Raw genomic sequence first — 14,548 nt, forward strand, 5'->3', positions numbered from 1 at the left:
TTTTTTATTATAGGGTATCGTAATTTATTAAACTAAAAAACAAAAACGTTAAAGTGACAAAGGCTGCATGCAAAAGCTACATAAATGTGTCCTGTACGTTTTAATTCATTTATAGCCCATTAATAACACAGTAATGTTGCCTGATACGGAACTGTAGTTATTTCACTGGAATCAACGACACGCGTGGACCACGTGACTATCACTAAGACGAAAACATGGCGGCGCCCTGTGCAGCAAGGGGCGTGTTTCGATCAGGTAAGAGTGGCAATGTTAGAAATGTTACTTAACGGGCAATGCACATTGTTCAAATGATGTCTTTAACGCTACGCAGTGTGTAATTTAGCAAAAAGCATCGTGTGTCTATGGATTGAAGCACGAGTAACAAACAGTCTTGCTGTAGTCGGGAGATTATTGGTGTTTTCAGTTAAAGTTTGAAAGCCAACACATGCACCTTCTCTTGGCGCGACAGGTAGCCTAACAGCCCACGGTGATGCTCTGATCTCTCGGTCACGCCAATTCCGGGTCATCTCCTTGTACTTGCAGTTGATCCTGGGTCAGTCATTCAGCAGGTGCAGTCAGTCTGTGAATTAAAATTCGACCGGTTCACCTCAAAGCATGATCCAAAGCCGGCTTACTCTGTCCAGCTGGGGCTGCCTACGTTAGAGAACTAGCTAGCTAACAAATATTTGTGAAGTAACTTAAGTACTGTGAAAAACAAGAGAAACTGCAGACTGATAGAGAAGACCGACAACTTACAGGACATTTGGTCTACCGCCCATACGTTTCTCGCAACATTTAGCCCCGTCACCTAACTATGTCATCAGAAGAGGACGTTCGTATGAGGTCACCAGTGCTGTCTGGCAGTGTCCTGTTGTTCCAGCGTCCCAGACTACACCTACATTTAATTACACAGGCTGCACAGGGTTCGGAGCCCTGGGAGAGGAGGCTCTGCGCGCTCCACGTCTGCCGCCCTGGCCTCTGCTCTGGCTGTGCCTCCTCCCCCAGCGTTCCTTCTTTCTTACGCTTCCTTTCCTCCGTTCATCTGCCTCTTCACTTTCTTCTCTTATGCACCCCCTTTTTCTTTCTTTCTTTCTTTTTGTTTCTATCTTTCTTCCCTTTTTGTCTTTCTTCTTTCCCTCCCCCTCCCCACCACCCCCTCTTTGACCGCCCCACTTCCTCCGCTGCTGGTTTCTTCATCAGAGGAGGCTGCAGTCTGTGGCTTTTCCTCCTCTCTCTCTCTCTCTCTCTCTCTCTCTCCCTCTCTCTCTCTCCCTCTCTCCCTCTCTCTCTCTCTCTCTCTCTCTCCCTCTCTCCCCCTCCCTCTCTCTCTCTCTCTCTCTCTCCCTCTCTCCCTCTCTCTCTCTCTCTCTCCCTCTCTCTCTCTCTCTCCCTCTCCCCCTCTCTCTCTCTCTCTCTCTCTCTCTCTCTCTCTCTCTCTCTCTCCCTCTCTCTCTCTCTCCCTCTCTCTCTCCCTCTCTCTCTCTCTCTCTCTCTCTCTCTCCCTCTCTCTCTCTCTCTCTCTCTCCTCTCTCTCTCTCTCTCTCTCTCTCTCTCTCTCTCTCTCTCCATCTCTCTCTCTCTCTCTCTCTCTTTCTCAAACTGGGTCTATTCTGGGTCTGTGGCTCTTGTCTTCTGATCCTACTACATTCTAACTTCGTGGCTCACTTCCTATGCCTCACTTGTTGGGTTTATAGTATTGCAGTCTTGCGTGTTGCTGTGTTGCTTGTCCTCGTTGATTAGCCCAGATTGTGCTTATATTAGGGTCACGCTCGGTCACACGCTGTAATTTTTGTGTGACAGAGTGGCAGCTGCAGCACTGAATTTTCTAATTTGAGAGAGAACGAGTGAGCGAGCTTCTCCCCAGATGTGTTACCACTCTGAGCTCTGAACACGAGCTCTGAACACTCAAATACAAGCAGGAAATGTGTAAAACAGCATTTTTGTGACTAATGGTTATATGTACTATTTTGGATAAAACTGTAGGATGGAACATTTATATTTGGCAACGTTAGCAGTGTTCTGATTTAATAATCCATGGGAATTTGCCATGAATTTAACAGAAACAATTTGCTTTTCACATTCCTGATTGTAGTCCTAGGTTTCCGCTAAGTGCGTGTGTAATGGAGCTCGTGCTTGGCTTGTACCCTGGGTATAACTGTGCTTGTGTCTGTTAAGTGCCCACATATTAACTGTGTCGTGGTCATCCTTCCGTTTGGCCAGGGCTGCGGTCAGGCAGCCCGGCGCTCCTGCAGTGGCCCGCACGGTTGCTCAGGCACCAGGGGTGCCTGCCCACTGCCCAGAGCCCGCTTTGCCGACCCTTCTTCTGGAGGAGGTGGACGAGCTCCCACCGCGTGGTCCAGCCAGCTGTGGTGCGGCCGCCTTACTCCGTGCCCAAGGTAACCGACAAGGCTGAGGCCTCACTGCCTGCTAAGCGCACACCACAGACACTCGCACTAAGCCCTGGCTCTCAGAATTGAGCCATGTTAATGTTCAGTTGAGTTTAACTTTAGTTTTGGGTTAAACGTCAAAGGCAGTGCTGATTCTCTGTTGAACGTCACTCTTAGGATAGAATTTGACTTGGATTATTGCGGGGTCCTCTAGGTGGCAGATTATTATACTGGCACGGTAGTATAAGTGTTTGGGACAGATTGTTTTGGTCATCGTTAAGATCCTGACAGTTTAAGTGTTCATTTAGGATGTGATCTTCTGTCTATGTACTAACCCTCACAAACAATATCTTCAGTGTCAGGAGAACGGGATGCTTTTAAAGGAGCTATGCTTTCCTTTTGTTTTTTTTAAATTTATACTTTACTGCTGTTGTCTCTCACACACACACACACACACACACACTCACACACACACAAGGACTTTTGCACATGCTACTAATGGGAGCACAGCTAGTTACAGTGCAAGACTTGAATCTCACAAACGACCTTCATGGCAAAGCAAGTAGTTTAAAGAAGAATAGGTTCTGAATCAATTCTCTCTCTCTCTCTCTCTCTCTCTCTCTCTCTCTCTCTCTCTCTCTCTCTCTCTCTCAGCACATCCAGAAGCCAGACTACGTGTCCTCCATCACTGTGCCCGAGTGGCCCGATTTCACAGAGCTGAAGGATGAGGAGCAGATAAAAGGTTTGAGGAGGGCGTGCCAGCTGGCCAGACACATTCTCCTGTTTGCTGGAAACAGCCTCAAGGTAACTTCTGCTTTGAGAACATTCCTGAGTTGTATGTCACAGCCTTCCAGAACATTCCGCTTCAGTGTGCGATCTAGAACGTGGTTGTTTGTAAGTAGGGCTGGCTGCTGGATCCATATGTAGATATGGGGGGGGGGGTGCAACACCACTCATTTATGGTTTTTCCAATAAAAGAGAAAGACTTAAATGTTTGATTTCAGTTGCATTTTGCTTTGCACCAGAATAATAGACATCATATCAGGCAAATAAAGGAAATAACCAGTAGGCTATCCAAAAGCCTGTAAGTACATCAGAATATTAATGGAACCTATATTATGTTTAACCCAGTACTGTAGACCCTTAAAACAGTTCCATCTTATGTTGTTTTAAAGTTCAAGAACGTGTCGAGTTTCAGCTTGATTGGAGAATCTCCACTTGTGGATTTGGGATGGCAGCATTTGATGCATAACCAGGGCCTTGGTTTGACCCCAGGTTGGCATGACGACAGACGAAATTGACTTCATTGTACACCAGGAGACCATTAAACACAACGCCTACCCCTCGCCCCTGCTTTACGGCGGCTTCCCCAAGTCTGTCTGCACGTCCGTAAACAACGTGGTTTGTCACGGCATACCAGACAGGTACTACACCAACATCAGTATGGTTCGTGTATACGTAACCATGTGTGTGTATGCAATGTACGTAAGTGTAAATAAGTATATAAATAAACAAATAAATATATAATTTTTATATACTTTTCAGCCGGCAACTTCAAGATGGTGATATCATTAATATAGACGTTACAGTGAGTGTATGCCTACACACACAAACACACACACAGTCTAACACAGTTTACTGTGTCCTTGGCTTAATCACGTCAGATCACTTCCTTAGTGGGGTGTGTGTTTTAGCCACGAAATCACCAAGCTAGGCTAAAGTCCTAAATTTTAAATCTTTAATTCTGTTTAAAAGTGGAAACAAACAGATGATACATACACAGTACATAGTCCACCAGTGTCTTTTGGGTGTATACAGGGCACAAAAAAACTCAGAGGATTTGTGCCCTGAAGGTATACCTGGAGGGTTACCATGGAGACACCTCGGAGACGTTTCTGATTGGTTCGGTGGACGAACAAGGCAGGAAGCTGGTGGATGTGGCAAAGCAGTGTAGAGACAGGGCCATCGCAGCCTGTGGACCAGGACGAGCCCTGTGCGTCATCGGCAACACCATTAGGTACACCATTAGAGGGGCGGGCAGAGCATTACTGGGTGATTGTGTATGTGTGTGTTTAGAAATGTCTTAGTTTGTGTGCAGTTGGGGTGTGAAACCAGCAAGGAAAAGCAAGGGGCGAGGATAGAAAAATGCGCAGAGAATGTGAAAGAGCCAAAAGTGCAAATCCTCTTCGTACTTTGTCGCTAGTTTAAAAGTCAGAAGTCAAATACTGATCCACTTCCTCCGAGATGCACGCAGACACTCAGCACAGCTCACTATAATTAACTGTACCACTCCAGCTGGGCTCAAACCCTGTAGTGTGCGCTGCCCTTTTCTGTTGCTTTCTTTTGTGTGTGGAGAAGAATTGAATCTATTGAATCTTCCTCTACCACCCTCAGAAATGATTGCACTTTCAAAGCTTTGTTTCCTGCGTTGATGACGACCCCCCCCCCCCCCACCACCACCCCCCCACAGCACCAGACTCAAAAAACGAGGATGTCACCTCCAACACCCGCCTGTGTTAAAACTCTCCGCATAAAAGAAGCAATGAAAGAGGAAAAAACAAAAATCAGGGAAGAGGAGAGACCCAGGCTGCAAACCCTCCGTTTGCGGCTGCTGTGTTCTGAGCTGCACTACACAGAGTTAATGTATTTCTGGGCTGGCACGGAACAAGCAATTACCCAGAGTGCACCGGGGTTCTCTCCCTGCAATGGGGTGTAAATTACAGGTTAGCTCGTCTCGCTGCGCGTACGTGCGCGTGTGTCTGTGTGCGCGCGTGTGTCTGTGTGCGCGCGTGTGTCTGTGTGCGTGTGTGTGTCTGTGTGTGAGATGTAAATTACAGGCTAGCTAGTGCTGTCTTGGAGAAAGGCTGTGTCTGCCAGGCAGGGTCCAGCTCCCTGCAGAGACACTCAAAGCCACAGAGGCCTTCTGGAAAGAGGGCAGGCTGAGCTCCTTCCGTAACGTTTCACGGAGCACTCAGCCTGAAGGATTGCTCTGCTCATTTCATGGTGGTCCGCTTAGGGCAGAAATGATATGAAAACCAACGGGTGATACCAATTGCTGATGTTTTCATGCCTGTAACTGCTGATGTCAAATTGTTTTTAAAATATTTATTAAATTATTAAAATTGAGAGAGAATATCGTTGGGAATATTTACCAATAGAGTACATTGTTCTCCATAAACGTTGCTTCAAGCATAAAGGTGAGTTTTAAGTGGCGTGCTGCACAGTCAAACCTCTGCCCTGCTACAGACCATGGGCCAGTCATTTCCTCTGCATATAGGCCCTAAAGGTCAGATTAATCTGTACACATAATATCTTAGAATGGTCTAATATATGCTGCACTTTTTTCTGTGATTTTATGTGTGTGCGTGCACGCACATGCACACATTTTTCCATGCAGCTTTAGACATGCCTCTCTCTGAGGAAGCTATGCCTTCGGTAGTGTTTTTTTTTTTCTAACTCCTTGTTTCTCTCTCTCTCTCTTTCACACACTCCCTGTCACTTTCTACACTTACTTTATTTTGCTCTCCCTTTATGTGCAGAGTTCAGAGTGTCTGCAGAGATTACTCACACACATGCGCACACACACACACACACGCAGGCATTCACACAAACGCTCACACACACACCCATACACACACACATGCACACACGCTCACATACACACATACACACACACCCGTACACAAACACTCACTCACACACACCCATACACACTCTGTCACACACTCACACACACACGCACACACATACATACATACACACACACACACTATGTATTTTTTCCCTTTACTTTTTACTTTTGTTTCCTTTTTATTTCTCTCTCCCTCTCCCTCTCTCTCTCCCTCTCTCTCTCCCTCTCTCTCTCTCTCTCTCTCTCTCTGTCTGTCTCTCTGTCTGCCCTTTTACTTTAGCTCACAGTGTAATTTCCACAAATTATTCTGAATCGAAAGCACTGTATTCATATTAGAAACCGATAGGCTGACAGAGTGCTGTCGCCGTGGTGAATTGGCCCACTTTCTTTTCTGACTGCTTCCTTTTTGGCCAAACTTTTCTCTACTGAGCAGATTGGTGGCATTTAAAGTAATTTTAAACAGTGGCAGTTTGACCTGGGCTGCCATGGTAACAAAGAGGTCATCGTGGTAAAGCTGATAGATCCATGAATTGAGCCTGTTCTTTCTGCTGTTGATTTCTGAGTCTTTGTGAATTGCAGTGAAATTGCCAGCTCCAACGGCTTTTCCGTCTGTCCGTACTTCATCGGCCATGGGATCGGGTCGTATTTCCATGGTTACCCAGAGGTATGGCATCACGGTAGGAACTGAGCTTTCACCGTTGACCTCTGCGGGCATTCTCATCATGTTCTAACCATGTGGGACCATGAGTGGTCACTCTGGTTCTCGTCTATTTTTCTGTATTTTTATGTCATAAAAAGGGCGAAATGCCAGTCAGTGGTTGCAGAATGTCCTGCACCATGACCATAAAGAAATTAAAATAGAAAATGACTTAAATTTTGATCTTTGTCTTTCTTTCACTCTTTTGTCATTTTGACAGCTAATGACAATGACTTACAGATGGAGGAGGGCATGGCCTTTACAATAGGTGAGTGTGAGTGTGTGTGTGTGTGTGTGTGTGTGTGTGTGTGTGTGTTTGCACACTCGCAGACGAGTACGCAGCACAAATAACAAATAGAATTACATGGTTTATCTGATAAAGGACTTTTTGAAACCCACCAGAGTTATTTGCAACAACCTTAAGAGAGGGAAACGGACCTTTTTGAGAGGCACACTCACTCTCTAAACGTGAAACAGTTTTGTAAAATTAAGAAACAGACATCCTAACAATTAATTAAATGTTGTTTTTTTACTTAATTTTGAAAATAATTGTATTGCACGTTGTAGACTTTGTAAAATGAGTTTGGAAGAGGGGTAAACTTTACATTATTCAGAGTCATTCTTGGAGTCTGTGCAGAATACTGTTCCAACACTAAAATCCACTTACGCTGAGATTTCTGGCCTTGCCACCAGTATGAATGAGAGATTCATTCCAGCCTTTCCAAACCAGCAGTTTCCTGTTTCCAGTTTCGGTCTTACTCTCCCATTGCATTTTTTTTTTCTAGAACCCATCGTAATGGAGGGAACCTCAGAATTCCGGGTCCTCGGCGACAAATGGACAGCGGTCTCCGTAGACGACAAAAGGTTCTGAGTTCCGTTCCATACTCCCACACAGGCTCCGCAGTCTCATAGCAGCCCTCCAGTTCCAGCCACATTAATCATTCAGTGCCGCTAATGAGTCTGAGTGGCCAGTTATCACTGAGAAGGGGCGGGATAAGCTTTTCTATTGGCTGTTGACAGAAGTTGGGTCAGAGTTTTGTGAAGAAGGGCAGCAGCAATGTGATGACCGGAGCAGAGCTTAGTTTAAATGGCACAGGTTCCTGTGGAGAGAGGCCTCAACCTAATTGCTAATTGGTGGATGGCTCAATTGGCAGGTGTGAACAGTCTTCACCACTGCTTGGTCAGCATTTGAGTTGGGCTCACATCTTTAAGGTGGACTGAGTTGAAGGCTAATGTAGGGAAATAGGTGTTGGTGTTTGTTTCCTCCTTAAACATGAATCACTAAGTCTATTTAAATATTAGTCACTCCTCTTTGTGTGTGTGTGTGTGTGTGTGACCTCCAGATCGGCGCAGTTTGAGCACACGGTCGTTATCACCTCTGACGGTGTGGAGATTCTGACCAAACTGCCAGACGAAGACTGACAGGTCACGCGGCAAGGCAGGAGGTGTGCGCTCGCGTGTGTGCTTTTTTTTTTAAAAATTTAGTACATGAAAAGAAGAAGAAGAATTTTTAAAAACGTTGAATGTAATTGAATGTAACGGTTTCCATTGCCTTATAATTTAAAGAACATAATGTGACCTTCATATTCGTTTAATCAATTAAACTGAATAATCTTCCATTTACTTGGTCCATTACTCCCTTTACTCTTGATATACAGAGTTCCGCGGTTTGATCGGGATTATCCAAGATTATTCAATTCCTGTATGACAGTGTCTGCCTTCAGATAGCCCTTGTAATGTCATTCATACTGAGATCATCTCGGGAATGGAGCGGGTGAAACGTCGTTATGTCTTATTAACAAGGCTCGCTCTCTCCGCGTCTGTCCGCGTCATGAGATTACGGCGGCGTAACGTCGTTAGGCGCGCAGATCGGCCGAGAGGTGATTTTATTTATGGCTCACGGCTTACGGTACAGAGATGCCTGGCATCGGGAGTTTACTGTATAATTAAGTCTGCTTCACTAGATTTACCAGTGTAGTATCCATGATCAGGTTCGACCGGAGGACATAACTAAGACCCAAGTTTGTGGCCTTTGATTTTGCCACCACCAAGAAATATTTCGATGACCGTTTTTTTAAGACGCTGTATTAATAACCTTATACAAAATGACGTAAAGAGTAAACTCACATAAGATTGCACAAACGTATCACGAAGAAGAAACCTATGGTAAATAATAACAAATAACAAGCATGTTGTACATGCCGTGTGTGATTGAAATGCATCTCTCTGGGACTGCAGCTAGTCGGCGGCGACGTGCACGCTCATAATGTCCGCGTTCAGAGCTCGAGCTGCCCACGAACGCGCCGATGGGCGTGCGCGCAGGACGCGACTGGAGCGCAACTGCCAAGAAGAGCCGAAGGATTTCGCCTACTGCGCCTTACATAATTCCTTAAACCTAAATGTACAATAGCGTGTCATACAAAGGTGCGTGCTTGTAATTATAGTAAAAAAAGAAGAAGAAGAAGCATAGCTACAGATATGCGCACTCTGACAGATAGTTATGAATGAGAGGTCATGGTTTTCAATGGGGACACGCGTCACACGGTATTCTGGACTGTATCCTATGGAATGCGCTTTATGCAGGTTATTGATTACGTCAGTGAACCTGGCCGCTGTGTGCCTGAGAAGTTAAGACTGCGATAGTGTACGTTTTCTCTGCTCCATTGGCAGTGGATTTGGGCTACTGAAAACGAACATGATAATAGATATTTTGAAACAAGCACCCAGAAATGCCTCAGAAGCATTTTATTTTGTTCAAAAGGTGTGATTTGTATTCACTCCTTAACGCTGAAGTTCACTCAATAATAAATACATGCATAAATACATAAATAATAATGCCGATGATGTTAATAATAATAATAATAATAACAACAACAACAACAATAATAATAATATGAACGTGACGTATTTCATTTATTTTAATGAAACGTGAACGATTCCCTCCTGTATTTGATCTGTATTTTTTTCTGTTCGCGCAAGCTCTCTGAAGCACTGGACGATACTGGCCCGGTGAGCCGGACTCGCGCTTACCATTAAGTCGAAACATAATTGCAGTCATTTCGCCTTTTGTGCATTCTCCTTTTCTCTGTCGCAATTATAAGCAATTTCGGGAGCACGGGGAATCTTTTTAGAGGAACAAAAGGGGAAAAAAACGAGAAGGGAGGCGTTGAGGGAGCAAGAGAAATCAGTTTAAGGTTTGTGTGTGTGGTGGGTGAGGGGCGCGATGGTTGTCTTGGTGGTAAAACGTTTGCAGGTGTGGTCTGCGTGGTCGCAGGGGGTCTCTTAGCAAATCCAGAACTAAATCACGTTATCTTCATGACCTCACACAAAGGCTGGAAGCGGAGGGGACATTTATGTTCAAAAATACATTTTAGAGGCTTTTATGCAGTTAACATAGGCTTATCTTATCTGCCTCATTTGTAAATGTCGGTATTTTAAAAATGTATGGGCATATTTATCTGTAACTGGAGATGGCTGAATTACGAGGCTACTGAACGATGAATACAATATTTTATCAAATTTCAATACTTTTATCACATATTTACTCCTCGGTTGCTTTCTTTAAAAAAAAAATGTTAATCTTGTTTTTATCATAGCAAAGATTATTTGTAAAATGTAAAAGAAAAGAAAATGTTTTCTTGAAAAAGAACTGAATTATCATTTAGAATTCGTACCATCCTGACAAACGAAACAACGAAATGTTCTACTTCTGTATAAAAATATCCAAAATCCAAAAGGCTATATGATTGAAAATGGGTGCTTATTATTAGGATACAGTAATTACGGTCCACGTATCACTTATTCTCACGATAGTTATCAGTGACCAGATTGTGTATAATATCTCCCCCACGCTCCAGAATTATGTCAGCAGCTACACGACAACTCAAGCGGATGCGGAGTGCACGGGTTCCAAACGGAAGCAATTAGCTGGGACTCTTAATGATGTGGTGGCAAATAACGGATGGCGTTTCAATCATTACCAGCTGACAGTGCTAAAAGTTTTGAAGAATATGTGCAATGCTCAGAACCTGCAGTAATGAGTGTTGCACGTACTGTAGACTACAACGTAATGTACAGTTGAAGAAATACCTGGCCCGGGATTTAAACAGAAACAATTTATAGCGATTTATAGCGGGTCTCTACAAAACTGTACGAACTTTAAGAAATCGTCAAGTATGAACTTTCCGTTCCCATAATGTACAAAGTTCACTCTCAACGAATAAATGTGAACATATTACGGATCGATTAAAGGACATCTTCTCTTATTTCCTCTTGTATTTTGTTAATTTGATTGTATACATTTATTAAGGCCTACTTGTAATAAAAAAAAAAACCCCAAAAAAACCAAGGGAAAATTGATGATTAAAATTCTGTAGGCCTAAACTGGATAATGTCTGCACAGTTATTTAAGGCATGTAAACTTGGCCGATTATACTCTGTAAATCAAAACGTGTCAACTTGAACACGCGGTTTTGCGTTTTCCTGTAGATGAGCCCGAAGTTCCCACTTATTGCAGTGCCTATTTCAGTCTCCGAAAAAAAAAATTAACTGGATTATTATAAAAACGTTACGCTGAAACTCTGAGAACTGCATGTCCTCAGACCAGAATAGTCCAAGGCTGAGCTGGAGCTGGAAGTAAGGGCTTCGGGAGAATGTTCCAAGGCGGTCTGCTTGAGGCGGTTTTATGTTTTATTTTTTCTTTGGTTCAGTGGCGCTCATAAAACGTCTGGGAGAGGCGCGCGCTGACTCCAGAAAGTCTGGAGTGGGAAGAGCCCTAGCCGCACGCGGAACGCCCTCGCATCTCTTCTCGCGCATGCCAAGGCGCGCCTGCTGAATGCCAGTCGTTTCCCCCTCTTGCCCCGAGGCGCAGTTCTGTTGCCAGTCGGATTCTCCACACCGAATAATCTCACATTAACCGAAAAAGCCGCAGTTGGACCAAAGTTCCCCATGTACTAAAATGGAAGATGAAGGCTTTTTTTTTTTTTTTTTTTTTTTTTTTAAATAGGCTACGTTAGGAGTTAGTTATACAAATATTTTAGCAGTATTCACCATTCAACAACAACTGGTTTGGTTACACGTTTCTCCCGCAGTCTTTTAAGTTTAGTCTTACCTACCAATCGTCTACTTCTATTCAAAAGACAACAAACTTAACTGTTCATCGAATAACAGGCTATTTGTTCTCTGTAATGCAATCATGTTGTGAAGTTAATCGTTTTCGCACAAAATCTAGTTCAACATCAAACTACTTTTAATTTTATTACGAGTACAAGTTGTATAAACAGTATGATAGATTACTCTCTATGCCTAATATATTGTAGGAAAATGTACAATGCACGCGAAAAGGCTACCCGTTTTAATTGGCATGTGATTTACAGTCCTGTCCACCACATGGACATGCGACTCCAAAAGAAACAAAGCAAATAAATAAATAGAAAAATAATTTAATGTGCGTCGATTTGTTGCAAGTGCGCTCGTAAGCGCCACAAAACTCCACAAAAAAAAAGAACTTGAAGAAAATTTCAGCAGAATTCAAATTCAAAATATTCATTTCGAAATAAACATTTTTCTCCATGCTTGTATCTGTTTACAAGTCCTTTGACGCGGTCTGACATTGTCCTGTTAACAGGTGCATCCGATTCAGCGAGTCCTTTGTTAGAATATGGCACCTGCGCTCATAGCCGAATTGTGGTGGGGTTGTATAAGCGTGTTTGGCTGTAGTTGCGTATTCGTGGACGAGTACCAAGGGTAGTTATTCAAAAAGGATGGCGCGGTGGTGTTCGGCGGTCCAACGACCTGCTCTGTGCTCGTGTCCCCGTCGCTTGGAAGTTGATTTTGGTGGAAATCCCAGCCGCTCTGCAAAGGGGGAGAGCACGACGGAGAGTCGCCGGAAGCAATGTGCTGCTCCGGGGGAATCTCTCCGTTTTTCCATAACTTTTTGAACTTTGATCGTCGGTTCTGAAACCATATCTTCACCTGAAAATATTCAAAGCATAGTAGCAGATATTAGATACAGCTGCATTTAGCTGTTCTTTTGACAAACGTGTGTGTGTGTGTGTGGGGGGGGGGGGGTGGATTATTACTGAAATGAAAAACAATTTTATGCTATTTATGGGTTAGTTAGGGAAGTTCGGTCAAATCTGGACGTCGGGTTTATTCAAACAACATAACCAAGGCTAGTGGTTGTACATGCACACAGTGAAAATAGAAGGAGCCTTATTCCAACCTGAGTCTGCGTGAGGCCCAAAGAGGCTGCCAGTTCGGCGCGTTCTGGCAGCGCGAGGTACTGGGTTTTCTGGAATCTGCGCTGGAGCGCGGCCAGCTGAAAGCTGGAATAGATGGTTCGTGGTTTCCGGACTTTCTTTGGCTTTCCGTTCACCATGCGTACCTCCGGTTCGTTCTCGTCTTTCTCTAACCAAGTGCACACATGGAATTTCAGTTTATATATATATATATATATATATATATATATATATATATATATATATATATATATATATATATATATATATATATATATATATATATAAACCAAATGCACACGTGGAGTCTAGTATTAAGGATAATGCATTATTTGAATGAACCTAAAACGTTTCTTTGGCAACGTCGAAGCGCACAGCTTACCTGGCTCTGTTGGAGTGGGCGAAGAACTGGGGCCATATGTTCCATACGCGCCGTAAGAGGATCCAAACCCAATGTCATAAGCTTTTGGACTGTAGGGAATACTTCCCATTCCTCCGGGATGATACGAGTACGAGGCCAATTGCGCGTAAGCTGTGCCCGCGCAATGACCGGGCTGAGGGACACTGTAGAAGCTGCTGTCGGTCACGGTGGACACCGGTAACGTGGGTGAATCCTGCGACTTGTGCACGGCGTTGAAATTGCTGGAGGTAATGTGGTTTGTATGCATATCCGAACCAAGGCTATCCAGAACAGCAGTCATCTTTGCATGAGCTCTACGGCGAATCAAAGCACCGGGTTGCACTAATTAACGAGTTCCTGTGTTAGTATGTAGTTGATCCAATCGGTCTCTGTACAGCCAACTTGCTATTTCACCGATGAATGTGTGACTCTGTAGAGGTAGTTCACTTGAGTCCTTCCTGACGCCTCATAGTCACTGTTGATGGTGGCTCCGCGCTCCGGGGCTGGCTGTGTCTCCGCGGAGCTGGCGGGCGGGCCATATACTCGGCGTCATGCGGGGATAGGAACCAATCGATTTGCAGGCAGAGTCGCAGTACAAGGCTCAAGAACTCCTCTGGTAGCGGTACCACAAACTGTTTTATTCTTATTCCAGGCCACAGGATATTTGTACAAAGTTTGTTTTGGACATATTTAAGCATCTTTCAAAGAGCCACAATAGAAATAAATAACAATAATAAAATAAAGACGAAAAAGCTTTGCTAAACTCTTAACAGTAATCTGTATGTGCCTATTCTATGGATCTATAAACGTCTATTTTGTATTGTAGCAATCACATCTACTCCATGTTTTATGAAGACTAAGAGCTTTCGCCATAAAGGTATACACTCATGCTGTGACGGAAAGCAAAATCACATCATATATTTGGGAAGTAAAGAGAAACAAGATGTCATAAATGTCACGTCATACATTGTTTGGGACAATTTATAAGGCTGTATTTACGTATTAAACACAAAAGACAACAGGATTATGAGCTATAAATGTATGTTGAAATGGGATTGTTCCACCTACCGGGTGATGATCTTAATCTATAACCGCTACTGTAATTCATGGATAAAGGCTGCACAGAAAATGTTATAGTCTGTGGACAAAACGTTTTAAGTCTTTTTGTTCTTTTGCATTGTTTGAAGCTGGCTA

The 14,548-nt window shown here is 43.8% G+C and overlaps 2 protein-coding genes across 4 annotated transcripts; one reads left to right on the forward strand and one right to left on the reverse strand.

Annotated features, from left to right (window-relative positions):
- On the forward strand, positions 1-8,338 carry metap1d (methionyl aminopeptidase type 1D (mitochondrial)). Of its 3 annotated transcripts, none has more exons than XR_014118169.1 (10): positions 23-255; positions 2,221-2,396; positions 3,042-3,191; positions 3,663-3,811; positions 3,933-3,975; positions 4,241-4,404; positions 6,598-6,682; positions 6,936-6,983; positions 7,501-7,579; positions 8,059-8,117. XR_014118169.1 is itself a non-coding variant. In XM_027024814.3 (10 exons), exons 1-10 carry the CDS (start codon positions 216-218, stop codon positions 8,135-8,137), a joined length of 1,026 nt encoding a protein of 341 aa, XP_026880615.2. In that variant the 5' UTR covers positions 30-215; the 3' UTR covers positions 8,138-8,338. The 3 variants fall into 3 exon arrangements, 2 of the variants coding, with proteins under 2 accessions (XP_081557162.1, XP_026880615.2); XM_027024814.3 differs by having other exon boundaries at positions 30-255; positions 6,598-6,695; positions 8,059-8,338; XM_081701036.1 differs by lacking the exons at positions 6,598-6,682; positions 6,936-6,983; positions 7,501-7,579; positions 8,059-8,117 and adding an exon at positions 4,782-6,591 and having other exon boundaries at positions 1-255.
- Positions 8,339-11,807: 3,469 nt separating this feature from the next.
- Positions 11,808-13,875, reverse strand: dlx2b (distal-less homeobox 2b). The gene is made up of 3 exons (XM_027024826.3): positions 13,337-13,875; positions 12,939-13,123; positions 11,808-12,688 (listed from the first exon to the last, which is right to left on the reverse strand). The coding sequence occupies exons 1-3, from the start codon at positions 13,653-13,655 to the stop codon at positions 12,368-12,370; spliced, it is 825 nt and encodes a 274-aa protein (XP_026880627.1). The 5' UTR covers positions 13,656-13,875; the 3' UTR covers positions 11,808-12,367.
- Between the last annotated feature and the right edge of the window lie 673 nt (positions 13,876-14,548).

The sequence above is a fragment of the Electrophorus electricus genome, chromosome 18, assembly GCF_041902795.1.
Source record: "Electrophorus electricus isolate QZ-2024a chromosome 18, ASM4190279v1, whole genome shotgun sequence".
Lineage (NCBI taxonomy): Eukaryota > Metazoa > Chordata > Actinopteri > Gymnotiformes > Gymnotidae > Electrophorus > Electrophorus electricus.